Genomic DNA, 26,665 nt, shown 5'->3' on the forward strand with positions numbered 1-26,665 from the left:
AACAAATAAACCCCGCCCCTCCACGGACAGAGAGAGCGGAGAAATCCTGAGGGGGCTGAACCACCCGAGCCATTTGCTTCGACGGGGGGGGGTCGGCGGAAAGAGACACCCCAAGACCCTGTCTGACATTCCTCTTTCACGAACCCTAAAAAGCAAAATGAAAACCCTCCTCATGATCACAGATCAGCGAAATGACCGCGGAGGAAGAGCAGGAGGTGGTTCCCTATTAAGAGCCCTCCCTTGTTCCCCCCTCCCTCTCTTCCTTGGCACATTCCAAGAGAAGGGAGGAGGAGGAGGAGGAGGAGGTGCCCGTCTCGGCCCCACGTGACCCCCGGGCAGCCGCCATTTTGTCCTGCGGTGGCTGGGTATTTAGAGCGAACCGCGAGCGCAGTGGCGGAGCAGCAGCTGCAGGACGAGGAGGAGCGACGGAGCCGGAGAGCGCCGCTGCCAACGCTAACCAACGAGGCCCGCCGTCTTTGCAGCAGCCTCCGCCGCCTGTCAGGACGTTTGAATACCGCTTGGCGGTAGAGGACTAAGCAGCGGCGCCAGAGGACTTAAGGAGCCCCGTCACCCGCCGCCGCCGCCTCTTGCAGCTCACAGCCGCCAGCCCTTCGCCCGGCTCAGCTTGGCGCCGACGTAGCCGTCCTCCTCCACCCCCCTTTCGCTGCTTATTCTTATTTTTTAAAACTCTCCCTCCCCCCGCCGGCTCGGTGCATCTCAGCAGCCATGTCGTCCGCAGCCACCACCGCTCCTCCCGAATATTCCTGCTTCTTCGCCGTCATGGGTGCCTCGGCTGCCATGATCTTCAGCGGTGAGGCTGTGGGGTATTTCCGACGAGGACACACGGGTGGGGCTTGGCGGTGGGGGTTTGGTTGAGGAAGGACGTCATGTGAGGAGGCTGCTGCTGCTGCTGTTGTGTGGCCTTGCGTAACTGGGCTGGGTGTCATCCTGATCGCGGCGGGGGGGAAAGGCGCTCGGCTCAGCCAGGGTGGCTCTGCAGCAGTTGGGTGACTTGGTTCCAACCCACCCACTCGCCTCTTTTGCACATCCTGGGAGGAGATCCTGCCGCAAGCGGGGAGGGGGACAAGTGGGATCGTTATACAGTATTGGGGGGGGGGGTAGCTTTGCCTTGGCCAAACCCTGAGGCTCTTTCGTGTCTCCATGAGGACATCTCCTGCTGCCTGTTTTATATATGTGTGTGTGTGTGTGTGTGTGTGTGTGTCATTTCTTCCCCACCCCCCTCCTATGCCTTAGGGGGAATGGGGGCTTCCATCCCATTTCTCCCAGCACCTTCCTGCTCCTCTTGTGCAATTCTCCACGAAACCGTCTTCCTTGTCCTGCCTTTGGACTTGGGAGAGGCAAGAAAGGCGTGGGCACGGGGAGGCGGCGTGTCTGGCGTTACCTCTTTCCTTCTGCCAAGATGTTTCCCCTCTTCCCTGCCCTACTTGGAGAGGGAATGATCTAGTGTCTTCCCTCCCCCTGCTTCCCAAGGTTGGCAACCCCTCTGCAGAAAGCTTGTGGGGTGGTTGGGGAAAGGAAGGAATTATTGGGAGGGGGCAATAGGGGATGTGGTTCCTTGACTCCTTTCTCTGCTTGGGTATGGAGAGTGCCTGCAGGCATACTGCTGATTATTGGATTTTTTTTTTCTTTTTTTAAAAAAGCTTTCATTTAAAATTAACGGGGGTTCCCTTTGCTTACAACCTGGGAGGGACAACATGTATTTAGTTTTGATATTTAACCTGCTGGCTCTATATTGTATCCTGGTCTTCAGTGCAAGAGACGGCAGGTGTCCTTCCTTGCTCCAGCCTGCCCCAGTTCCAGGGCTTGGCTTAAGCGGCCTGCCTCTCCTTGTCTTGCCATTCTGTGGCCGCAGGAATGTCCCTGCCCAAGTGATAGGGGAGGGAGGGCAATGCGGGGGCGAAATCCCAGCCCAGCTGGACGTGCTCTGCCTGTCACTTCTGTTGCTTCAGTGTCTACCTTTTTCTTAATTCTCTCCCTTTTTGAAGGTTTTCAGTTCTGCCTTCTGTCGCCCTACTCCTACCAGCTGGCTCATCCGGGGTATTGGCAGGAGGGGGGAGCAGAGGCAAAGAGAAAGAGAAAAAGGAGACTACTGCTGTTTCGGAAAGCAGAGATGCAAAGGGGCAATGAGGGTGACGTCATAGGGGAAGAGTGTCAGCTGCTAGAGGAGCCCCTGGCTGGCCATGTGACTGCAGGGAGGGAGGGGGTTGCAGCCTCTGCTTCTTCACTACATGCCATCCGGAGTGCTAAATTAACCTAAACCTAGGTGATTCCATGCGGTCAGTTCATCCAGGCCAGTGAGGCTGGAACATCTTCCATCTTGTACCAAGCAAGCACTCCCACAAGGCAGTCAGATGGATGTGCAGCGCTTGGATTAACTTGCTGTCTGCCGGTTGCAAAATCTGGCTTATCCTTGCTGAGATGTAGTATGCAGCTTGCCCTCCAAAGTCCTATTGGGGTTGCTCTGGAACTGAATTGTTGTGTTAGAAAAAGACCTGGGTGAAGCTATCTCTACACAAGACTTTCCTGGAGGTGTCATTTTTGAATCTGTATGTTGGCTTATCAACTGAATGCCAGCATATTAAACTGACACACCATTCTGTTAAAGCGGAGAGGACTTGTGAAATGCAAATAACACTCTGCAAGGGCTACCTAAATTTTGAGCATGGTCATACTGAAAGATTCTGTGTGGGATGGGAAGCGGTGGTTAAATAATCAGAGTCCTGAATAAATAGCTCTTGATGAATAAGAGTGCTAGCCAGCTGTGACGACAAAACTGTTCTAGTCTCTCATTTGCAGCTCCTTCCCTTTCACTTCTTTCTCTCAAAACTTGTCCATAGCACTTGTCCAGAAGTCTTTTAATTGCTTGACCACTAAACAAAACGAGCTATGTCAGATTGCCTTTAATTCCACTTTATAAAGTACCTACAAATGTAATGTAAATGTTTTTGGAAGAGGAATTTCAAAGTATTGTTACTAACTGAAAATTGCAGACACACTAAACTTTACTGCTTTCCTTAAATGTGTAAGGATAATCTAGCAAGCACTGCTGCTGTTACCTGTAGCCATGTAAAATATGCTTCTCGCTAAACTATTGCTGCTGCTTTTAAGTTTAATGGGGAGGGGGTCTTGACGCCCACGTACACATTGCATCAAACTACCAGCATGACTCTAACTAGCCAACTATAAAATTCCTTGTGCTGTAGCAATTGGAAGTAAGTTCCATTAGAGTTGAGCATAACTTGAAAACAATCATCCATATAAGTGAATCTCCTTCCATATAAAGCTCCCCTGAGCTATTGCACACCTGAATAGTTCTAGAGCAGGCTTCCTCAAACTCGGCCCTCCAGCTGTTTTTGAGACTACAATTCCCATCATCCCTGACCACTGGTCCTGCTAGCTAGGAATCATGGGAGTTGTAGGCCAAAAAACATCTGAAGGGCCAAGGTTGAGGAAGCCTGTTCTAGAGTACCCACTGCATTATTACTATTTTAAAAAATAAAAATGCGTAGCTCTTCCTCAAAGGAACTCTAGGCTGTTGTTTATTCTCTCCCATTTTAACAACCCAGAGAAGTAGGTTACACTGACATAGTGACTAGCCCAAGGTTGAAGCTTTATGGTTGAGTGGAGACTTGAACCAGAATCTCCCCAGTACTAGTTAGTCATTCTAACCACTACAATATTATGGCTCTCATTAAGACAATTGCCTTACCTAGCACACCAGTACTTTCTGACCAAGTTTAGCCACTGATACTGTCTTCAGGAATTATTTTTCTGAAATCAAATGAAATTAGCATATGGGCAAAAGGAAACTTAGCAGTTAATAAATTCCCACTGTACACGAGAAGATTGCTGAACTTAATATGGCTTCCTTAGCAACTTTGTGCAATAGGCTAATTTCTACACACTCCCCCCCCCAGGGGTGCCAACTTAAATAAAATATTGGGGAGGGGAGGTAAGCCCAGCCCCACATAATCTATCACAGTGGCAGTGTCCATCAACTGGGGGTGGGGAGGGGGGCTTCCTCAAATATTTTATGGTGAGGGATCTTGGCCCCTAGGAATTGGCTCCTCTGCTTCTCCCTGTCATTTATCCAGACATCCAGTTCAAGGGCACATTCTAGCCAAGCAACATTTCCCTGCAGAATAGCTACATACAACTGCCTCTTATCTATTCTGGCAGAGCGTGGGGAACTGGATGGGTTCTGTTCCAGTGGAAACTGGTTGTAGTAGGGTTTCCAAATTGTGTTGCCAGGATCAGTGACTCTGAGAAGGCCAGTAACAACCAAAGTTGTCTTGGGAAGATGGCTTGTATAACATTTTCCTCTCAGCAGTGTGCTGTTCCTGTATAAAGCTGTCTTTCGAATGGGCCCAACAGACCAAGCTGCCCCAGAATCCTTTGAGGTAGATTCCTCATCTGACATGCAGATGTTCCTAGTGATAACTAAATGTAAGAAGCATTTATATAGGGAAAGGGGTTCGCTGATGGCTAGTCTAGTAGTCTGAATGGGTGATATTTCAAAATAGTGTCCCAACTGTAGTCCCTTAAAGCAGCAAATGGAAAACTTGCATTGCAAGCTCATGTTGTCAGTAGCACCCCAAGTTGAGTTGGCTATTGAGTATTGTTCCCTGCATTGGACTAGACTTCTCAACAAAGTAGCAATAAGGTGTGAACAGTTGCTTTGACAGACTTGTTCTAGATCAGATCCGGTCGTTGGCTAAACACCTGGACGTTTTTGTCCTGCTGTGAAAAGCACTGTTGAGAAAGCCTCTGCCAGATAGATGGCTGTGTTCATATGTTGAAAAGTGGTTTGATAGAACTTGCAGATTGAATCAATTTGTGGAAAGGTATTCATGATTAAAACTGTGTTGGACAACCATACATAGTTCTTGGTGGATGTTCTGTTAAATACCCAGACACCTTAACTAGCAGTCTATTAGTGAACTGCAAATGGCACTGAATGCTAATCTTCAGAGAAGCGAGAAGCTAACTTGTCAAAGGCTTCCATTCCAGAGACTTGGATATGCAGTGTCTTAAGATGAATGACTTAGTACCTGTTGGTTTGTCATTGAACACTGCCCTGGCACACCTTAAATAAGACACTATGTCTTAGTTCCTCATGAGCTGTGCAAGACCAGTCTAGTACTACTAAGTTCAGGCCTTGTTTTGTGCTAGCCAGCTTGAGACAGAAACCATGTTGTATAAACACCCATATCTTGGTCCTGTACACACTAATTTCTGATGATAGTAAACAGCTTATAAAACTCATTCTGGTCATTGCTGGCTAACCTTGTGATGGTGCTACCTTTCTGCTGCAAGTGCCATCATGACCTTCAAGCATACAACCATATTTTGTGATACTTATTTGGTGACTGATCTCTAATCACAAGGCTTGTGGGTTTTCCCTGCTTCATTGGATTATCAGATGCTTCTGAGTGATGCGATTATCTAATATTTCCATGTAACATAGTTAGACTCTATGGCAGAAGGAAATGGGTGACAATAATTTCCAGTGGTTACAAGTACTACATACTGATCCATGTTAACTTCCTACTTGATATAATCTTCCTTGTAATGTGCATCTCTTTAGAAAGGTGAAACCTGGAATTGCCTGGCTGGGGAGCACATTTCTGCTCCCAATATGGCTAGCTGCACAGCTTTTTTTTTAAAAAAAATCTCTTAATTGCTCTTTAGCTGGGTGGATCGTGGAGAAGAATAATGAAAGCAAAACTTAATGTATTACAAGAGCTTTCTGGACTGCTTTAAAGAGGCGGAAGCTGTTAAAATGGCTTCTTTTCTTGTAATTTCCTGACCAACAAGATTGTTTGACTAAACTTCACAGAGTGCTGTTACCAAAAGCGGATTGTTACAAAGCTTAAAAATAGCATTACAGTTAGCATGGACTAGCTTACTAAAGTTGGGTATTGCCAGATGTTCGGATTGGTCATAGACAGTTAACATCTCATACAGTATTCTAGTATACCAGAAACAAACACATGAGATTGCACACCACGTCTAAATTATTTTATTATTACTTATTAGATTTATATACTGCCCTTCATCACAGGATCTCAGGGCAGTTCACAGAGTAAACATACAAGGTAAAAACACAAATAGTTAAAACGAACAACAAAATACCCCCCCCAAAAAAAACCCATGTAGAATATTAAGCAGCCAAAGGCCTGTTTGAAGATGACATAGGAGGGATCCGCTGGGAACTTCATATAAGCAACCATTAACACCATATGTTATAATCTGGCCATGTCAAGCTGAACCTTAAGAAACTTCTAGAGTTCTGCAGTAGATGAGCATGTCAGTAAAATGTAGTTGCATTTTTTCCAAAGCTGAGACAGAAAAATGAACATGGATTGCTGTGATCATTGTCCTAATATGACTGTCACTTTGTCAAGTGTTTCATTCTGCGGTTCCTCAATTAAACCATCATCCAATAGTATGTTGGTCTACAAGTCTCCTTTACACAGAAATGAGTAAAAGCTTTGTTTTCAGCCTTGGCTGACACAGTTGCATAATAGCTAGTTCCTGTTGATGATGAGGTGGTGTTCTTGTGACCCTCAAAATTCTAAGTACTGTAAACTGTAAAATATTTGCAGATCCTGATTGTAACTTGTAAAATGGGTGGAAGGTGTGAAGGTGAATGGATGTCTGACTTTGGCCTCTGGAAGCTCTACAGAATGCTGGTCTTAGCTTTCCCCTAGGCTTCCGTGCAACTAAGAGGCCTAATAATGTTTTTATTTAAAAAAAAAACCAATGAGGGTTTGTTGGTGTGAATACCAAGTAAGGTGTGCTGAACCAGTCCAAAACACATTTGCTTTTCTGATCTTGACATTAAATGTTCAGATAAGCTTTTAAGTGATAGCCTGCCCTGCCTTCCATTGGGGATCTTTGTGCCAGAGTTAAGATGGTGGAGAATATTTTTGAAACACAGTGCATTCTTCTCCCTAACTTTGCAAACATCTGCCAATACTAACTTGGATCTTCATGATCCACAGACAAGGAACTGTCTGTTACTACCACTTGAAGTGTTAAGAGAAGCTAGAGATGTATTGTTGACAGATGATCTGCAACCCCAGAAAGCCAGCCAGTTTAAGTACCTGTGATATTTCAGCTTCTAGCTTTAAAGCACTGCACATGCTTGAAGCCCTCTCCCCCACTCTCCAAAAAGAACACCATATGTTCTTTCAGGCATAGGTCCATCATTCACTCTACTTTAAGCTGCTAATTGAAGGCCTCCTTTCTTCTCTCTGTTAGTGATCTCCAAACTTGCTTAGCAAAAATGGGATCTCTTGGCTTACTGTTGCTCACAATTTGAATGAAGGTTTGCGTAATACATTTTTGCCTAAATAAGAACTGATAGAGCCAAGATCTTTTTAAGCTTTTATCTGAATTCCCATGTGCAAGAAATGAACTGTTTAACACCCAACTGGGGGTTGGAGGCAGGGAGAGAAAACAGGGAGAGTCCAAAGATGGGCAAGCTCATTCTTTGAATGTTTGTGAAGGCAAGTTGCTGTAAGAAACCACTGAGAAGTCAAAGTCAGGAATTAAACCTTACTTATTGGAATGCTTTACCGCTTCTCCTTTGGAGCTTGTGGCATCGCTTTGCAGGTCTAGAATGTATCCTAGTGTTCGCGTCGTCAGTCCTGCCTCCTTACCAAACCCCGACAGGTTTGGCACACACACAGGAGAGTCACCCTGAACGCAGCCAGATCCCCCTGTCCCGAGGATTTACCTCCTCAGGTTTTGAGATTCGCAGAGCCCTAGCGTGACCTCTTTATGCCTCACAAAGTTCAGGATCTCCCCGGAGAGTTGATCCTGCACTCCTTCAAATGGCAAGTGGAAGTTGCAGAGTGCTTTACATGTTGGGTGGGGCACAAGTCATGGTGTGCTAGTACTCCACATTCTGGCAGAATTAAGATAAAATTACCTTAAATCTGTAAGTAAGTAAATTTGTGGCCATGAGGACACATCTAAGTCAAGTCTGTAGAAACAGGTTCTCAGTCCTATAGGTAGAATAGCAGTTGACTATGGTGGGGCAAGTGGGAGGGGGAAGGAGGTTGAGTGCTATGTTAGCCCATCTTTATGCTACAAAATCCTGCTCAGGTTTTTCCAACAGCAATTAAGTGTACATAGCAGGCAAATAAAACTTCAACTTTGTAATGCTAGGAAATGCCAGCTGCAAAACCCACAACAGAAGCTTTTAAGTTGATGGATGAGTATATATGTTATGAAGTGTATGGTATGCCTACATTGTTTTTGTGTTGCTATGTCTTCATTTGTATGGAAGTGTTCTCTTTAATTTGCAGAAATGAATCTAGACTTGCTTGCTAACAGGTAAAGGTAAAGGCACCCCTGCCCGTACGGGCCAGTCTTGACAGACTCTAGGATTGTGCGCTCATTTCACTCTAGAGGCCGGGAGCCAGCGCTGTCCGCAGACACTTCCGGGTCACATGGCCAGCGTGACGAAGCTGCTCTGGCGAGCCAGAGCCGCACACAGAAATGCCGTTTACCTTCCAGCTAGTAAGCGGTCCCTATTTATCTACTTGCACCCGGGGGTGCTTTCGAACTGCTAGGTTGGCAGGCGCTGGGACCGAGCAACGGGAGCTCACCCCGCCGCGGGGATTCGAACCGCCGACCATGCGATCAGCAAGTCCTAGGCGCTGAGGTTTTACCCACAGCGCCACCCGCGTCCCTTTAAACTTGCTTGCTACCTTGATGGATTTCTCCCACCATGTAGAATTCATGCTAGAAAGCAGGGTTTCTTCCTGTAATTACAAGCTTTTTTCTAAGTAGACGAGACCAATGAAAAAAATATTAGGTTTGCTAGAAAGCTGCTATAATATAAATCCATTTCCAAATAGCAAGGGGCTTGGCTTCTAATATAGAAACCTGTACTAGGGCTGAACTAATAAAATGTAACTGGATGATGTACTCCAGTAAAAATTAAGGAAGACTTCTATTTGTATGTTACCAACCTTCCTTAGACCTGAGCAGGCCACTTAAATATTTTCAAATGGCTTGTCCATACATCCCAGTTAAAGCCATTTCTGTCCAGTTCCTCATCTTAGAGCTCTGTAAGATTTCTGACAGTTTTTCAATCTAAGGTACCTAGCTGACCTCCCTGTTAATTCTTGGTGCAAGAAGGTCTTCCCTCATTCAGATTTGTATTAGTGTAGTCCCCCTAACTATTGTGGCAAGGATCTGCTCTGCTTGAACATGAAGAAGACTATCTCCTAAATCTGTTGTCATATGGACTCTTGACCAAAGGCTGGCTTACTGTCGATTCAAGGAGAATGAAGTGACTAGATCATTTGCCTTTATCTTGTCAGCACTTTCTAGATTATGCTAATAATTCTTGATTAAAATGAAGATTCTGTTGCAGTGGGACTTTGACTTTAAGAATTACGTCACAAAACCAGTTGCTACTTTCAGAACCTCTGACTTGAGACTGCCACTGAAAACACTTAACTAAAGTATCTTCCTTCTCAAGCAAGTTAGAGGTTCTGAAAGTAGCAGCTGGTTTTGTGACTAAACTAACAAGGCTGTGTCTTAATTCTTTAATCCTTCTATAGATCACAAACTTCCTGGCATTCATGCAATATTCCACCAAAATCAATATCCCTGCATGAAAGCTGTACATGGCTTTACACCATGTGCCATTAAATATATTATCAGAGCAGTGGCTACTAGAATAACTAAATTAAGGAGTTGTTTGGAAGCCTCCATTATAAAGCCACAACTTCACATACTTCATCAACAAAGCTTTAGCAACTCTGTGCAGCAAAGACTGGGCAAGCATTCAAAACTATTCTCATGGTCATGGTATGCACTGTATAATTAAAATGCAAGCCTCTGACAGGAAAAGGTGGATTCTACAACCTGTGTAAGATTCACTGTGTCTACTTGCACAATTTTTTCCCCCAGTTTCAGATAAGCAAAGAGTTATTTAGGACAGAGTTCTTCAGCTGTTAGTGTGCCTAGCTAAATTCTGCCAGTTGCACTTCTCTTGTGACTATCATCATTTGTGTGCTTAGTAATAAAATTTCTACAGCCAATTTTTATAGCAGTGCATCTTGCAACAGGATTATCCGATGTCAGAAAAGTGGAAATTGCTTGGCCTTAGCCACCCTTTTCAAGGTTCCTTTCCCCTACAAGTTAACTTGGATCCTAAATGGCTCCTCTGTGTAAGGGATGCAGCAATTTTTACCAACCTCAACTGCAGCCCCCCCCCCCCCGGCCCAAAAAAAATCCAAACCATTCCCTGGGAGCAGAGTCTTGGGGTGATATAAAGGCAAGGGGGGGAAGGGAAATGCTTTTTTTGTGTGAACATAAACCCTATTCCATTCATAGAAGGAAGGTTCGTATCCAAGCCAGTGTTTTTAATACAGCATTGTTAAGGTACATGGACTTTAGCAGAATACCTTGAATAAGAATCCCTAATCCAAGCAAGTTATAACCTACAGCGACCTGCAGCCTCAGTTCACAACATATCTGTGTTACTATGTATTTTTCTGCTGAACAGTCTGTATGGTGTTGCCTTCTCACCATCAAAAACTAATAAACCTGGGTCCATAGAGCTATTAATCAAGACTTCTAGCTTCTCCAGCACAACTGTTCAGCAAGTATAGATCTAGAAGTCCATAAGACTAGTCATATATTTTTGCAAAACTCTTGGCTGACATTTACCTGGATGTATGGAGGATTAAGTACTTCCTTTCAGGGTTCAAAATTAGTAGGGCGCCAGGCGTATATCTCCATTTGCGAGCACCTCAAACACTGCTTCCATTGCTACTATGAGCTGCAGAATCTGGATTTATTAGAGTAATGGCTAATTTGGTGCATGCTGTGGGCAGCCTTTCTGTACTTTTGATTGGGACACTGTAGCCCAGTTAACATCACAATAAATGATGGGTTGGGGCAATTGATGAAATAACAAGGCTGACTTGCTTCATCCACCATACAACAGAAGTAGGGAGGACCATAGCAGAACTTTTGAACAACATGCACCATAGGGTTTTTTAAAAATATCTTCTGAACCTGTTGTTGTTTGTAGCCTAATGTGATTGTAATAGTATGATCCTAACTATGTCAGTAGTGAGGGGAGAGAGACTGTGTTGGCCAGCAGGTAATGGTTTTTTCCACCTGCTTTGCCCTACCCTCCAGCCCTAAAGGTAAAGGTACCCCTGCCCGTACGGGCCAGTCTTGACAGACTCTGGGGTTGTGCGCCCATCTCACTTAAGAGGCCAGGGGCCAGCGCTGTCCGGAGACACTTCCGGGTCACGTGGCCAGCGTGACATCGCTGCTCTGGCGAGCCAGAGCCGCACACGGAAACGCCGTTTACCTTCCCGCCGGTAAGCGGTCCCTATTTATCTACTTGCACCCGGAGGTGCTTTCGAACTGCTAGGTTGGCAGGCGCTGGGACCGAGCAGCGGGAGCGCACCCTGCCGCAGGGATTCGAACCGCCGACCTTTCGATCGGCAAGTCCTAGGCGCTGAGGCTTTAACCCACAGCGCCACCTGCGTCCCTACCCTCCAGCCCTAGGACTCTTAAAAAGAGCTGTATCCAGAGGGAGGAGAGAGGGGAACTTTTTACCATCAAGGTGGTTGGTTTCACCTGTGCTGCTACATCTCCAGCCCGAGGAACCTTCAGAAAGGAGTTGCTGCCATGGGCATTATATGTATACATATTTTAATGAGCAGCATAGAGGGAAAGTTTGATTCATGGGGTGTGGGGAGTGTGTATGTGAACCTTGCAGTGCTTAGTTTATATTTTGGCTGCTATTTGTTGATGTTAATACTGTTTTATAGATTATAAATGCTGTATTGATTTGTTAATCATAGAATAGGACCTTTGCTTTAATTGTGACGATCTTTTCTTGTTGTTTTGTTTCACTGATTTGTTAATTATTCCACAAGATTTATGTTGTATTTCTGATGTTCTATCATGTTATTTGCAAGCCACCATGGAATTCATTTGAATGAAAAGTGGCATAGAAATATAATTAATCAAATCAGTCAAAATCAAATATGCCAAATGCTTACATAGCAATGAATGCAAGAGAGTCATTCTAATCCAACAAGCTGTTGCTGTAGCTCATTATCATAGGGTAGATCAACTTAAAGCAAGCTTACAGCTTCAAATTAAAAGAATGCACACAGATTGCTTGATGACACTGGTAAGGACGGTTTCAGTATTTTTTATTCCTGTCAAATGAGCCTGCTAGAATCAAATCAAGGTTCTGTGTAGCCTAGCATCTCTCTGACAGTAGCTAATCAAATACCTCTGGGAAATAAGCAGATCACAGAACCAACACTCCCCTGTTGTGTGTCCCCAACATCTCGTATTGAGGGTTAATGCTACCTGTTTAAATGTTTGTTTGCATACCAGGATGCAAATAGCTATCACTATTAAGGGCTTTATTTCCCAAGCAGCAATCTCCAGTACCAACTGCTTGTAAAACAGAGGTTTGAAAAGTCGGTTTGATAATGGAAAAAGAGTATTATGTTCAAAGGGTGGGGGTGGGGGAAAATATTCTCAAACATACGTAAGTGCCTAAAGTAGCCCCCTGGATCCTTGCCAAAGTTTGTTAAAAATTTAAAACAATATTACTATTTTGAAAGATGCACAATGTATTGCTTATGTAACAGGAAACCTGCATTTTTTCCAAGCAGTATGTGCGCAAAAATACACCTGTTGTGGGGAGGGGAATTGCTTCATTGCACAAGTAAAGATCTTCATGTCATTTCACTGCTATTGATGCTCAATTACAGATAACTTATTTACCCACCAACCATCTGGTACTTCAACTAGCTGTTCTAATTTAATGTCCAGAAGCAAGTTTGCCCAGTGAGATGGGAAGTGTTCTTGGTGATTAAGTGGTCACAATATTCACAATTTGAGAAGCGAACAAAGGTGGTGGTTAGATGACACTTGGATAAAATTTTAAATCATCCAGTGGGTTCAGACTTCTGCCAGAGCTACCACCTGAATCCCAGTAATAAATTGTAGATTCCTAAGAAATAGAGGAAAACAATGGAATGGGAAAAACCAGAGATTTGTTCAAGAAAATTGGAGATATGAAAGGAACATTTCGTACAAAGATTACCATAATAAAGTACAAAAGTGTTAAGGACCTAACAGAAGCGGAAGACATCAAGAAGAGGTGGCAAGAATACTCGGAGGAATTCTACCAGAAAGATATGTATATCTCGTACACTGCAGGTAGTGTGGTTGCTGACCTTGAGCCAGCCATCCTGGAGAGTGAAGTCAAATGGGCCTTAGAAAGCACTGCAAATAACAAGGCCAGTGGAAGTGATGGTATTCCAGCTGAACTATTTAAAATTTTAAAAGATGATGCTGTTAAGGTGCTACACTCAATATGCCAGCAAGTTTGGAAAACTCAGCAGTGGCCAGAAGATTGGAGAAGATCAGTCTACATCCCAATCCCAAAGAATGCTCCAACTACCACAATATTGCACTCATTTCACACACTAGCAAGGTTATGCTTAAAATTTTACAAGGCAGGCTTAAAGGTAAAGGTAAAGGTACCCCTGCCCGTACGGGCCAGTCTTGACAGACTCTGGGGTTGTGCGCCCATCTCACTTAAGAGGCCAGGGGCCAGCGCTGTCCGGAGACACTTCCGGGTCACGTGGCCAGCGTGACATCGCTGCTATGGCGAGCCAGAGCCGCACACGGAAATGCTGTTTACCTTCCCGCTGGTAAGCGGTCCCTATTTATCTACTTGCACCCGGAGGTGCTTTCGAACTGCTAGGTTGGCAGGCGCTGGGACCGAGCAGCGGGAGCGCACCCCGCCGCAGGGATTCGAACCGCCAACCTTTCGATCGGCAAGCCCTAGGCGCTGAGGCTTTAACCCACAGTGCCACCTGTGTCCCACAAGGCAGGCTTAAGCAAGCAGTATGTGGACCGAGAACTCCCAGAAGTGCAAGCTGGATTTTGAAGGGGAAGAGGAACCAGAGACCAAATTGCAAACATGCGCTGGATTATGGAGAAAGCTAGAGAGTTCCAGAAAGACATCTACTTCTGCTTCATTGACTATGCAAAAGCCTTTGACTGTGTCAACCATAGCAAACTATGGCAAGTTCTTAAAGAAATGGGAATGCTTGATCACCTCATCTGTCTTCTGAGAAATTAAGAAATTAAGATTGCTGGAAGAAATATCAACAACCTCAGATATGCAGATGATACAACCTTGATGGCACAAATTGAGGAGGAATTAAAGAATCTGTTAATGAGGGTGAAAGAGAAGAGCGCAAAATATGGTCTGAAGCTCAACAGAAAAAAAACCTAAAATCATGGCCATTGGTCCCATCACCTCCTGGCAAATAGAAGGGGAAGAAATGGAGGCAGTGAGAGATTTTACTTTCTTGGGTTCCATGATCACTGCAGATGGTGATAGCAGTCATGAAATTAAAAGACGCTTGCTACTTGGGAGGAAAGCAATGACAAACCTAGACAGCATCTTAAAAAGCAGAGACATCACCTTGCCAACAAAAGTCTGTATAGTTAAAGCTATGGTTTTCCCAGTAGTGATGTATGGAAGTGAGAGCTGGACCATAAAGAAAGCTGATCGCCAAAGAATTGATGCTTTTGAATTATGGTGCTGGTGGAGACTCTTAAGAGTCCCATGGACTGCAAGATAATCAAACCTCTCCATTCTGAAGGAAATCAGCCTGGATTGCTCACTGGAAGGACAGATCCTGAAGCTGAGGCTCTAATACTTTGGTCACCTCATGATAAGAGAAGACTCCTTGGAAAAGACCCTGATGTTGGGAAAGATGGAGGGCACAAGGAGAAGGGGATGACAGAGGATGAGATGGTTGGTCAGTGTTCTTGAAGCTACCAGCATGAGTTTGACCAAAATGTGGGAGACAGTGGAAGACAGGAGTGCCTGGCGTGCTCTGGTCCATGGGGTCACGAAGAGTCGGACACAACTAAACTGCTAAACAACAACTAGACAACCATCAAATTGGTTGTTTTACATATAGCATTGCAAATGTATCTAGTAGAGATTTGACTAGGTTTTGAGAGATTTAGCTATGGGACTAACATGCTTTTGCTTATACAGTGGTACCTCAGGTTACATACGCTGCAGGTTACAGACTCTGTTAACCCAGAAATAGTACCTAAGTCCGGCAGGGCAAACCCCCCCCCCCTATCCTTTGCATCAGTTAAAATCTTAAATTTAATTCTGGGCTTTTTGCCCTGCCAGACAAATTTTGATATGTCTTTCTGCCACTTCTTGAAACAATCCATCTTGTCCAAAATCTGCAACGTCTGAAATAAAAATAGCATTCTAGGCAATACATTCATCTTAATAGTAGCGATCCGGCCTAACAAGGAAAGTTTCAACCTTGACCATATTTCTAGATCTTTCTTTACTTCTAACCAACATTTTTCATAGTTATCCTTAAATAAATTCACATTCTTAGATGTTAAGTTTATCCCCAGGTATTTCACCTTTTTCGTTATTTCCAAGCCTGTTTCATTCTGAAATCTCTCTCTTTCTTCCACTGTTAAGTTTTTCTCCAACACTTTCGTTTTTTGTTTGTTCAATTTAAAACCTGCTACTCGACCAAATTAAGACTTAAGACTCTATTATGAATCGGCAGCTTTTTGCTGGTTGAAACACTGGCTACTTCTTGAGAACACAGACATTTTGGATTTGGAAGGGTATGACAATAGCTTTGGTTGGCATGCATATTTATGGTACGACAAGGCAAAGGTGTACAAAGGCTTTAAAAACCATATTGTAAGGAAAGCATTGTATAATGTTTGGATTAGATACAAAGATTTGTTGGAAAGTAAAACCCCCAGGTGGGTGTCACCAATGGAAGCTAGGGAAGTAAAAAAGCTTAATATGGACTCTAAATGGCCAAAATATTATGAAATTCTAGAATATGATGGTGAAAGGGTTAAACTTCAGAGTTATGAGAAATTAAAGCCCAAGGTTCGAGATTGGTTGCACTATCATCAGATAAATGAGACATTCAAACAGGACAGGAAAATAAGTTTCCAGAAAGAGAGGTCAAAACTAGAAACAGAATTGTTAGAACCCAATACTAAGAATTTATCAAGAATGTATAACTTGCTGTTGAAATGGAATACACAGGATGAAACGGTGAAATCAGCTATGATTAAATGGGCACAAGATATCGGTCATGATATTATGTTTGCTGACTGGGAACAGTTATGGACTACCGGTATTAAGTTTACTGCATGCAATGCTCTAAAAGAAAACATTATGAAGATGATCTATCGGTGGTACATGACTCCAGTCAAGCTTGCAAAAATTTATCATCGGCCTAACAATAAGTGTTGGAAATGCAATGAGACTGAAGGCACTTTTTACCACCTTTGGTGGACCTGCCCAAAGGTTAAAGCTTTCTGGGAAATGATCTATAATGAAATTAAGAAGGTCCTTAAGTGGACTTTTCCTAAGAAACCAGAGGCTTTTCTCTTGGGCATGGTTGGCCAATTGGTGTTAAAGAGGGATAGGAACTTCTTTATGTATGCCACCACAGCAGCAAGAATTCTACTGACGAAGTATTGGAAGATGCAAGAACTACCTACTCTGGAAGAATGGCAAACAAAGGTAATGGACTTTATGGGACTGGCTGAGATGACGGGCAGAATTCGTGACCAGGGGAAGGAGACAGTGGAAGAGGACTGGAAGAAATTTAAAATATACCTTAAAAACCATTGTAATATTGAGGAATGCTAAGATGTCAGGGGGTAAGAAGCAGAGAATTGCAGTTGTAACTAATAAGCTAAAGGGAATTTAATGAAAGGGAATTAAGATAATTGACTAAAGGGTTGCTAAAGAATCACTAAACAAGGACGCAGGGATGGGGAGGTATGGGGAAGTCAAAAGAAAGAAGGGAAGGAAAATATAATTTTGAAGTTATATTGGTTTAAATGTTTTGTATGTTTTTGTTTGTGTTTTGAATTTTTTGTTTTTTTGTTTTGTATTGTTTCTATTATATGTTTGGAAAACGAATAAAAATTATTTTAAAAAAAAAACAGAAATAGTACCTAAGGTTAAGAACTTTGCTTCAGGATGAGAACAGAAATCGTGCTCTGGCGGCGCTGCGGCAGCGGGAGACCCCATTAGCCAAAGTGGTGCTTCAGGTTAAGAACGGACCTCCGGAACAAATTAAGCACTTAGCCCGAGATACTACTGTATTTATTACAAACCTAGTTCTGCAACTCATATTTAAAATTATATTTAAAAAGAAATCAATTTGCTTCCTTTGTTTAAAAAAAAAAAATCCAGCCTGTTTGCTGCTTTTGCTTGCCATAGCCTATCCACACTGCCATGGGATAATGCTCAAGCTGGTGGTGGCGAAGACAACAGCCAACCTCTCAGCCTTGTCTCTGGCCAGTTGTAATAAGTCCAGTGGACAAGGCTTGAATAGATGCCTGTGGTATTGGCTCATGAATGTGACGTAGAAGGATGGGGCTATCCAGTGGTGGTTGTCCATTTCTCTTGGCTACACAAGCAGGCAAGGAATGCTAGCTAGCCTTGCCATTCAGAAAGCTGAGTGCCAAGCAGCAGAACAGGGCAGTAGTCCTGTGGCATGAGTTTACTGTGAGCTTGGTGCCACCATGCCTTTTTTTAGTGAGTAAAAAGAAAACTGAAACATTCCCTAGCTGATTTTCTATGCTTGTGAAAGTGTCTGAACAGACGTTCCCTAACATAAGGCGGCCACAAACACCACTGACACTTAACTGTTGCCAACACCACCTTTCCAAAGGAGAGTTTTATGGTAGGGAAGAGCCAAGTGCTGCACTACCCCTGGAAAGTGTCATGTAAACATGCTGATGGCTTAATTAAGGCTTAACTTACAGCCAATAAACAAGCTGATACCTAGCAACCTTACTACAGGTTTCAGGTTTGAGAACTTTGCTCCATTATATGGTTATTTACGCAGGTGAAAACTACTTAAAAGCAAAGCATTACAATTAAGACTGGACTTTAAAATTTCTGCATTCCTGGGATGAGACTTGGGAAGAATAGCCTTACTGCAATCTGGCAGTGCAAAAACTACAAGTGCCATAACATGTTACTGTCTTTATTTTAGTTCCTCCTTTCTGATTTTCCTTTGAAGTAGATAGTTTCTGTACATCAAAAGCACAGATGAGCTACATTAGATCAGCTTAAGGTGTTGTACTAGATTTACTAGTACATTTGTGGTACATGGCTCAGAGGCTCCATTGGTGATGCAGGATTAAATCAGCCAGCTCTAGTGATGAAGCCATTTTGGCACAGAGTAATGTAGGGTGGGACGCAGGTGGCGCTGTGGTCTAAACCACTGAGCCTAGGGCTTGCCGATCAGAAGGTTGGCTGTTTGAATCCCTGTGACGGAGTGAGCTCCCGTTGCTTGGTCCCAGCTCCTGCCAATCTAGCAGTTCGAAAGCATGCAGTGCAAGTAGATAAATAGGTACCGCTCTGGTGGGAAGGTAAACAGCGTTTCAATGTGCTGCTCTGGTTTCGCCAGAAGTGGCTTAGTCATGCTAGCCACATGACCCGGAAAAACTGTCTGCGGACAAACGTCGGCTACCTCTGCCAGTAAAGCAAGATGAGCACCACAACCCCAGAGTCGTTCGTGACTGGACTTAACTGTCAAGGGTCCTTTACCTTTACCTTTAATGTAATTGCAGCATCCTGGATCCATGGGCTCAGGAAGAGGGGCAAAACACTACTGTAAAGTGACAATTTATCTAAAAAGTCCTGAGGCCGTTGAATGCATTGGCACCAGCATGTGTCTCAAGTGAAACTTGTCATCCTTTTATCTAGGAGGATACTGTTTAACTTTCTACTTAAAATAGGGGCTTAGGGCTGAATGCAGGGGGCTTTGTCTTTTCTGGGGAAGGGGGTGTCAAGTGGCTTCAGACGCTCACCTGAAAATAACAGGCTGCATTGATCTAAGTTGATGGGGGATACGGAAGCTGAGGTCATGTTGTAAAACAGTTAGATGCTGCTACTCATTGCTTCCAGTGCTGCATCAAGAATGTTGGTTGTCCTCATGCCTTGAGTGAAGGCATGTGTCCATCTGGGGATCATAGTGAAACCCTAGGTCAGGCATAGGCAAACTCGGGCCTCCAGATGTTTTGGGACTACAACTCCCATGATCCCTAGCTTAACAGGACCAGTGGTCAGGGATTATGGGAATTGTAGTCCCAAAACATCTGGACAGCCGAGTTTGCCTATGCCTGCCCTAGATTGTAGTCAGCCAACCTGGGCGGTAGCTAAAATGTATAGTCTTGTTGCTGTTTGCACAATAACTCTTGACACCATGCTTTGTCTACCATTTCTACTTCTAATCTACTGGGGGTGGCCCCTAAATTAGAAACGAATATCTTAGTCATAACGCGTGGATAATATAGTATTGTGGTCTCTCTGAAACCTTGCTTGGCACGTTGTACAGCAAGCCCGACTTGTAACTTGTGAAGCTACATTGCTGCTCAAGGCACACAACAGGTACTGTTAAAAAGCTGCTGATGGACTACATGGTCAGAAATTTAGAATTTTTTAAGATACTATTTGTAAAATAGTACTGTGTTCTCTGTATTGCTTGCATGGGTATGCTTTGTTACTTGAAATTAGAAATCAGTTTAAAAATTGTATTGTATGACATTCATACCCGCAGTGTGATTTTGTATTTTATTCAAATGATATTTTTGCATGTTAACCAAAGTCCAAGATAATTTTACACAGTGCTGACTTCTGTGCCAATATTTTCCTTCGTTCTTTGGTATTAAAAGAGAAAGCTTGGTAAGACTCACCTCTGGTTTTTCTCTTCTTCCTTCCAGCATTGGGAGCTGCCTATGGCACAGCAAAGAGCGGCACAGGCATTGCAGCCATGTCTGTTATGCGGCCAGAGCTGATCATGAAGTCAATCATTCCTGTTGTCATGGCGGGTATTATAGCAATCTACGGCTTGGTAGTGGCAGTCCTTATTGCCAATTCCATCACAGTTGGAATTACACTGTACAAGTAAGTTTTCTTTTTGAGTCCTCTGCATTGCGAGCTGTGCTGAAATTAAAAAAAAAAAACACTGAAATGCCAGTTGACATGTCAGCTGAAGGTTTTTCAGTGGCTCTGTAGTACAGGGGTCGGCAAGGCTCAAGCAGCTTGGGCCGCTTCACTCCCCTGGAGATCTCTCCATGGGCCGGATGGCGTGTGCGTGCGATCCGGCGTGGAGGAGGCGTTTGCGTGTGCGTGCACATGTGCAAACACTATTTCAGGAGCTTCCTGCAGCCGATAGAAAGCCCTGCAAGCACCGTAGAAGTGAGTCCCTGAGCTGTGCTGCGCCGGTTTAGCGCAGCGCACGGGGACTTGCCAAGCGGACGGCTGGGTTTGGGGGCGGCTCGGGGGCCGGTTAAACGACCCCCGTGGGCCGTATCCAGCCCCTGGGTCTTAGGTTGCCAACCTCTGCAGTGTAGTATGTGGGAGTACATCTGTAGTAGAATCCTCTTCTCAGTTCTTTTAAGGTGCAAAAAAGCAAGAATTCATATATGCCAGTCAGTGTAGACAGTTTATTGGTTATGTTGCCATGCTTGGCTAATGATAGCGCCATTTCGAAAATGGTTGCCATGTAATCTTTGGCAGCACTTGCATTAATATGTGCTAGTCATAGCTTTTAAAACCAAATTAATAACACAGCAGATGTAGGTTAAATAGGAGAGATGTCAGCAACTGTGGGATCCCATTTGCTAAAGGCCCCAGCTATTTCCAGGTATGTCCTTTTTTTTTTTTTAAGGATTGAAGTCGTTGAGTTTTTTTTTAGGATTGAAGTTGTTGAGGGTTTTTAGGATTTTACCCCAGGAAATTAACTGCCACAGGGCCCAGATTAAACTGGCCTGGCCAGATTAGACCCCCCAAAACAAGCATGTTGTAGGGTATACTCAACACACAGAAGCATAGCTTCAAAATCAACCCATCTTGTTCAGACCGAGTCTGGATCAACTTTGTATAAGTACAGTCAAAATTGCAGGCTCAAGGAAACACTGGGCTTTATGGGCTTAAAATGGTCTATCATTACTTAATATAGAGTCCCTCTGCTTTGAGACTTAAGCTCTAGCATTGTGATAGAAAGGTGTTCAGCCAGCTGGATTCAACTCTCAAATGCCTTCTGGTAATAACTGGGATAAAAGGTATTATTTCCAGCATGGTGGGGCATTGGGGGGATTTTTTCTGAACATCAAGCCCTCGTGTAATAATGCTGCAAACTGTTTCAATTTTAGCTTTTCATACAGAATGTTAAGGCTATTGTTGAAACAATAGTACGAGGCCCCCTCTCTTGATCTGCAGAACTGACTGCTCATTTGAGCCAACTGGGCTGTAGTGGGTTTTGAAAGCTTGAGGGGCCTTTCTACTGAACTTGCCCCCCCCCCCAGTCTTCAAACTGGATAAGGCAAAATACTTTAACATGTAATAACTCTGACATGTGGTGCAGTAGTGAAGCACTGAATTATTCAGTGAAGCTTAATTTGAAGCATGTCTGTAAACCAATCTCTTGCTGCTACGCTAGACTTAAACAGGCACGGATCCTTGCATTATGTACCTAGAATAAGCTGAAACCCAATCTTTGTTAAACTTTCATGAGAAGTTGTAGCAAGCCTGTGACTCCTACCAGGCATATCTGCCCTGTAAGGAAATAATCAGCCATGAGTGCATTGTCTACTATAGTTTGTTTTAACTGTGGCTCATTACTAGAACAATAGAACTAAGATTAATAGGAACTGATGAGATCATGTAAGAACCTGCATGTAGTAGCTGATGGCTTTCTGGATGTCTAGTTAATAATCCATCCTAAGAAAGTTATTATTAATAACTTGCCAATAACAGTTATGAATGGAGAACTTTATTGCTAACAAAGCAGAGTTGTATGAATGAAACAAACAAAAATATTTGCACTAATTTTGTTACTTATGCCGTATCCATCCATTTTGGGCTGTTTACTTTTCCTTCAGGGTTTTCCCTCTTGGTCTTTGGGCTGTCACCGTTGAAGATCTGCAGACTCAGATGCAGGCTATTCCAAGGGACTTGGTTCTCTAGCATAAGATCCAGACTTTAAAGCAAAGCTTGTGGCAACAAGATTGCTTTTGTTAGGAACTCATGAAAGTAGTGAAAAAGTAGCCACAGAGCAGTCTCCAGAGTCTATACAGTGGTACCTTGGTTTACGAACTTAATCCGTTCCAGAAGTCCGTTCTTAAAGCGAGGCGCGCTTTCGCTAATGAGGCCTCCTGCCGCTGGTGCCCTGTTCTTAGACCGAGGTAAAGTTTGCAAACCGGGACACTACTTCCGGTTTTGTGGAGTTCGTAAACCGAATCCTTCATAAACAGGACTGTTCTTAAACCGAGGTACCACTGTGTAAGCTAATTGTGGGCTACCTTGCCCTTTGCTTTTCAAAGGGGCAGGAAATCGGAACTTCCTGCAACTAAAATTGGTCCGCTTGGCAACAACTGTGAATGGCTCAAAATCCCCCTTTTATAATATTTATTAAATTTATATCCTGCCAACAAACAGAGCAGCAAAACAATGCAATTAAAAAACAAAGGGTTGTGTCTAGCCAAGTTTGACTCAAGAATAGTTGCAGTGGAATTAATGGGCCTAATTTAATCATGCCCATTTTTGTTAGGTTTACTCTGAGCAGAAATTAGTTTGATAGGACAGGGTGCCAATTAAAACCATTTAAAATCTCATATCCCCACAGTTTAATAGTTAACTAATAATTAGCATGAAGGTGGTCTTTGCAGTCCTGTTAGACATAGTTACTTGAAACTGTTTAACTGACTTCTTAACAAAGCTCTTAACTGAGCTGATTTAGAATAGGAGGAAAAACTGCTTATCGCTGCACAGCAGCCATAACTTGGGCAGAATCTTATTAAGGCAGAATGCTTGCATAGTCTAGGAATGCTGATTTGGCCGAAAAGGCTTTCCAGGAAATTTCTGAATGGGTTTGACTTGCCATTCCTAGAAGAACAGTACTAAGCTGTCTCAATGTGATTGGAGTGTGTGTGTTTTTGCTGCTAAACTTTTGTCCCCCTTGTCCTTCACCTGCAGGAGCTTCCTTCAGCTGGGCGCTGGTCTGAGCGTAGGCCTCAGTGGGCTGGCTGCTGGCTTCGCCATCGGCATTGTGGGTGACGCAGGCGTACGGGGGACGGCACAACAGCCTAGGTTATTTGTGGGCATGATCCTGATCTTGATCTTTGCTGAAGTCTTGGGTCTCTATGGCCTCATTGTTGCCCTTATCCTTTCCACAAAGTAAAATAAAAAAAATCAGAGTATGATGTGTTTAAAAAAAAAAGTTGAAAAAACAAACAAAACTAATCTCCAGAATGAAAATGGTCTCTCCACAATGTGTACAGTTGTCATCAGTTTGGTAGTTGATCTCTTGTAAATGCGCAATGTATGTTAGTGACTCGTCTGTCTTGTGTGTACTTCAATATTAAAGAGAATGAGCTGCCTCAAGCCCTCTAGGCAAGGCTTGGGGAAGCTCATGTGCAATTTTCCATCCATTCTGCCATTAGAGTACTTTATGTATAAATATGAACTAGAAATGGTAACTTTTTTCTCTTCACTGGATGTTTTATTTATAAGACTTGACATGTTCATACATATGGAGCAAGAGTTTTCAATTTCCCATGCTTATATATATTAATCTCATATATAGGTAGATTAATACACTGTGGGGTTAATTGTAAGTGCAGAGAAATCCTTGGATGTAATTTGAATCTCAAAAGATTGCTGTCGTGTCCTGGTATTGGAGTGTGAGACTGTTTGTGTTTATACAAATAACAGCAAAATGTCAGACACTCCTGTGTTCCCAGTAGTAAAAATAAAAATAAAAAATCTGTATGCTCCGGCATCAAAGTTGTGCACCCAGTGTTGGGTTTCGCAGTTATACGTTTCCAGATAATAAAATTTCCTCCACTACATCATTGTAAAGAGGTGTGCCTTTGTGTGGTTTGTCTGAAATGCAGGCTTTTGAAACACTGGCTCCACCTAACCCTCTGTGTGTAAATGCAAGGACACCCTAAAAACCGCCTGGAGGTCAATAAACTAGTCTTGATTTCCCATTGGCACCCTAGTTCCTTATGCATATTTTTGGGGAGTATGGCTGTACTTGTTCCTGTTTGCTTTTTGGGTGCTAGGCATAATCCGCTTTGTACTATGGGTCTCTTCTCTGCACAGCAGTTGGCACATGGGCAGCAGCTTGTTCAAAGGCATGTCTGTGGCAAGTATAAGCAGAACTCCACCCAATTGGACTGTGGAAAAACAGGCTTCCTGATCAGATGATGCCCTGCCCTCTATTCCTCACTGTCATGAGAGTTTCAGGACTGTCTTGACTACAAAATACAGTGGTACCTCAGGTTACATACGCTACAGGTTACATACGCTTCAGGTTAGACTCTGCTAACCCAGAAATAGTACCTTGGGTTAAGAACTTTGCTTCAGGATGAGAACAGAAATCGGGTGGCAGCAGTGCGGCGGCAGCAGCAGCAGGAGGCCCCATTAGCTAAAGTGGTGCTTCAGGTTAAGAACAGTTTCAGGTTAAGAACGGACCTCCGGAACGAATTAAGTACTTAACCCGAGGTACCACTGTATCAAAAAACTTTGGACTTGGATCCAGTGGTTGAAATTTCCTAGGCGCCATGCACATTTTACTACTGGTGTGCGTCTAGTTGCAACCACATGGAGATTTCTGGGCACCAGGTTGGCAACCACAGTTTAAAAACCTCTGCCTTAATCCATAGTTATTACCATTTCCCCTGTGTGTGTTGTAAGAGCAGATTACAGTCAAGCAATGTAGTTCAGATTGTGGCATTGGAAAGGGACCATGAGGATCATCAAGTCCAACCTCCTGGCAAATAGACAGGTTTCAGTTGCCACAGCAGAATAAGTTTAAGGTGCCATTTGGCACCTAGCTTTTATCTCTGACTTTCTAACAGTGCTTGGACCCAAACAGCAGTAAAGCTCCAAGACACTTTGGTTAGCGCAGTGAGATATGCTTTTGTTCCTCAAGGAGCCAACGGAAATACCATCACAAATGGTTTTGCATTTAGTTCTGAAAAAAACTTTTGTTTAAAGTGGGGGAAGGGGAGAGAGAATGTACTGGTTTTTCAAGAAAACCTAGTACTAAAGCCAGTGTGGTTTCAGATGCATGTGATCCTTCTCATGGCATACATCAGCTTTGGGGAGTCTGTTTTCCCCCCTCCCCAGATACCAAACAAGAATTTTCATCAGCCTCGGGAGGCACAGCCAATAGTCAGGCATGATAGGAGTTGCAGCACCAGTGTTCTCTTTACAGCTAATATACACCACGTGCACACCTCCAGGTTTTCTTGTGCATTTGACGAAAGCATCTTACGGATACCGCAGTAGAAAATTGGGTATAAAAATAATGTGAGAACTTGGCTTTTATTTACATTTAAGGGAGTAGATGCAGATCACTAGATATGAACTTTCACCAATGATCTATAGACTACAGGGATGTGGAAACCGCAGCTCTAACAGTAGCTAGAAGGCTACAGCTTTTATTATAATCTCTCCCTTGACTAGGCTGGCTGTGGCTGATATGTAGCTGAAATCAAACAGGCAGTTCTTCAGCCCTGCCATGCTTCAACTTTCCAAATTCCACCCTTTACTCATGGAGCAAATGTACTAAAAACCAGAGCCACGATTATCAGGACTCCTGATTTGGGCATATTATAACTTCAACCATAGCTAATGAAAGTCTGCACTTCATAATTTCCCCAGAGCTGTATTGTCTAGCTCTGGGAATATGAGCTACAGTTGTGCAGTAACAGCTTTTTCATGTATGGGCATTTATGAAGGGAAAAAGTTTCCTCCACCACCTTGAGTTCCTTGGAGAAGGACTGGCAGGGTAAAAATAGAGATATAACCTAAGGTCACCCAATGTGTGACATGGCTGAGTGAAGATTTGAACATGGGTCTCCTTGTTCCTATGGTTGGACAGTGTTTTCGAGGTTACCAGCATGAGTCTGACCAAGCTGCGGGGGGCAGTGGAGGACAGGAGTGCCTGGCGTTCTCTGGTCCATGGGGTCACAAAGAGTCGGACACGACTAAACGACTAAACAACAACAACTCCTTGTTCCTATGCTGATAGTTTAGACCAGTGGTCTCCAATTAGCTAAGTACTGAGGAACCAGTTTTTAAAAAGCCAAGCCATGGACCCCCCCCCCCTTTTTGGAAAAAAAATGATATCTGTTTTTTGTTATGTGAATGATGCCACAGACCAGAACCTCTGCTCTAGACTGCTATATACCATATCTTGTTGACTGTCAAAGTAGATAACTTCAAAAGAGACGAGATTGCAATCCTGTGCATGCAAATTTAGGAGCTGGCTCAGCTGAATTGAATGCTTCAGAGTAAACATGTGGCAGCTTTTCCTTCCCAAATGTGACCGTTGTTGTTGCTGTTAAGCATCCATTCACCAGCAGGCCCCAAGGTGCTTTACACATCTTGGATGTCAAAGGTGAGGGTAAAAAGGTGCATCTCCAGCATTCCCCAAAAGCTGTATAGTGAAAAAGCCAGGCACACCTCTATGGGTAGGAATTCCACAATTTAGGGGCTGCCCCACGC

At 43.7% G+C, this 26,665-nt stretch overlaps 1 protein-coding gene and 2 long non-coding RNA genes across 3 annotated transcripts; 2 read left to right on the forward strand and 1 right to left on the reverse strand.

Moving 5' to 3' along the window:
* Positions 1–383: 383 nt before the first annotated feature.
* ATP6V0C (ATPase H+ transporting V0 subunit c) lies at positions 384–24,007 on the forward strand. Its single transcript, XM_079952460.1, has 3 exons — positions 384–811; positions 19,867–20,050; positions 23,123–24,007. Exons 1-3 carry the CDS (start codon positions 727–729, stop codon positions 23,325–23,327), a joined length of 474 nt encoding a protein of 157 aa, XP_079808586.1. The 5' UTR covers positions 384–726; the 3' UTR covers positions 23,328–24,007.
* On the forward strand, positions 837–9,316 carry LOC307202491. Its single transcript, XR_013832912.1, has 2 exons — positions 837–7,354; positions 7,438–9,316. It is a non-coding gene; the product is annotated as an uncharacterized lncRNA (long non-coding RNA).
* LOC307202481 lies at positions 23,489–25,907 on the reverse strand. The gene is made up of 2 exons (XR_013832902.1): positions 24,676–25,907; positions 23,489–24,427 (listed from the first exon to the last, which is right to left on the reverse strand). It is a non-coding gene; the product is annotated as an uncharacterized lncRNA (long non-coding RNA).
* Between the last annotated feature and the right edge of the window lie 758 nt (positions 25,908–26,665).

This window comes from Podarcis cretensis (genome assembly GCF_951804945.1).
Source record: "Podarcis cretensis genome assembly, chromosome: 14".
Lineage (NCBI taxonomy): Eukaryota > Metazoa > Chordata > Lepidosauria > Squamata > Lacertidae > Podarcis > Podarcis cretensis.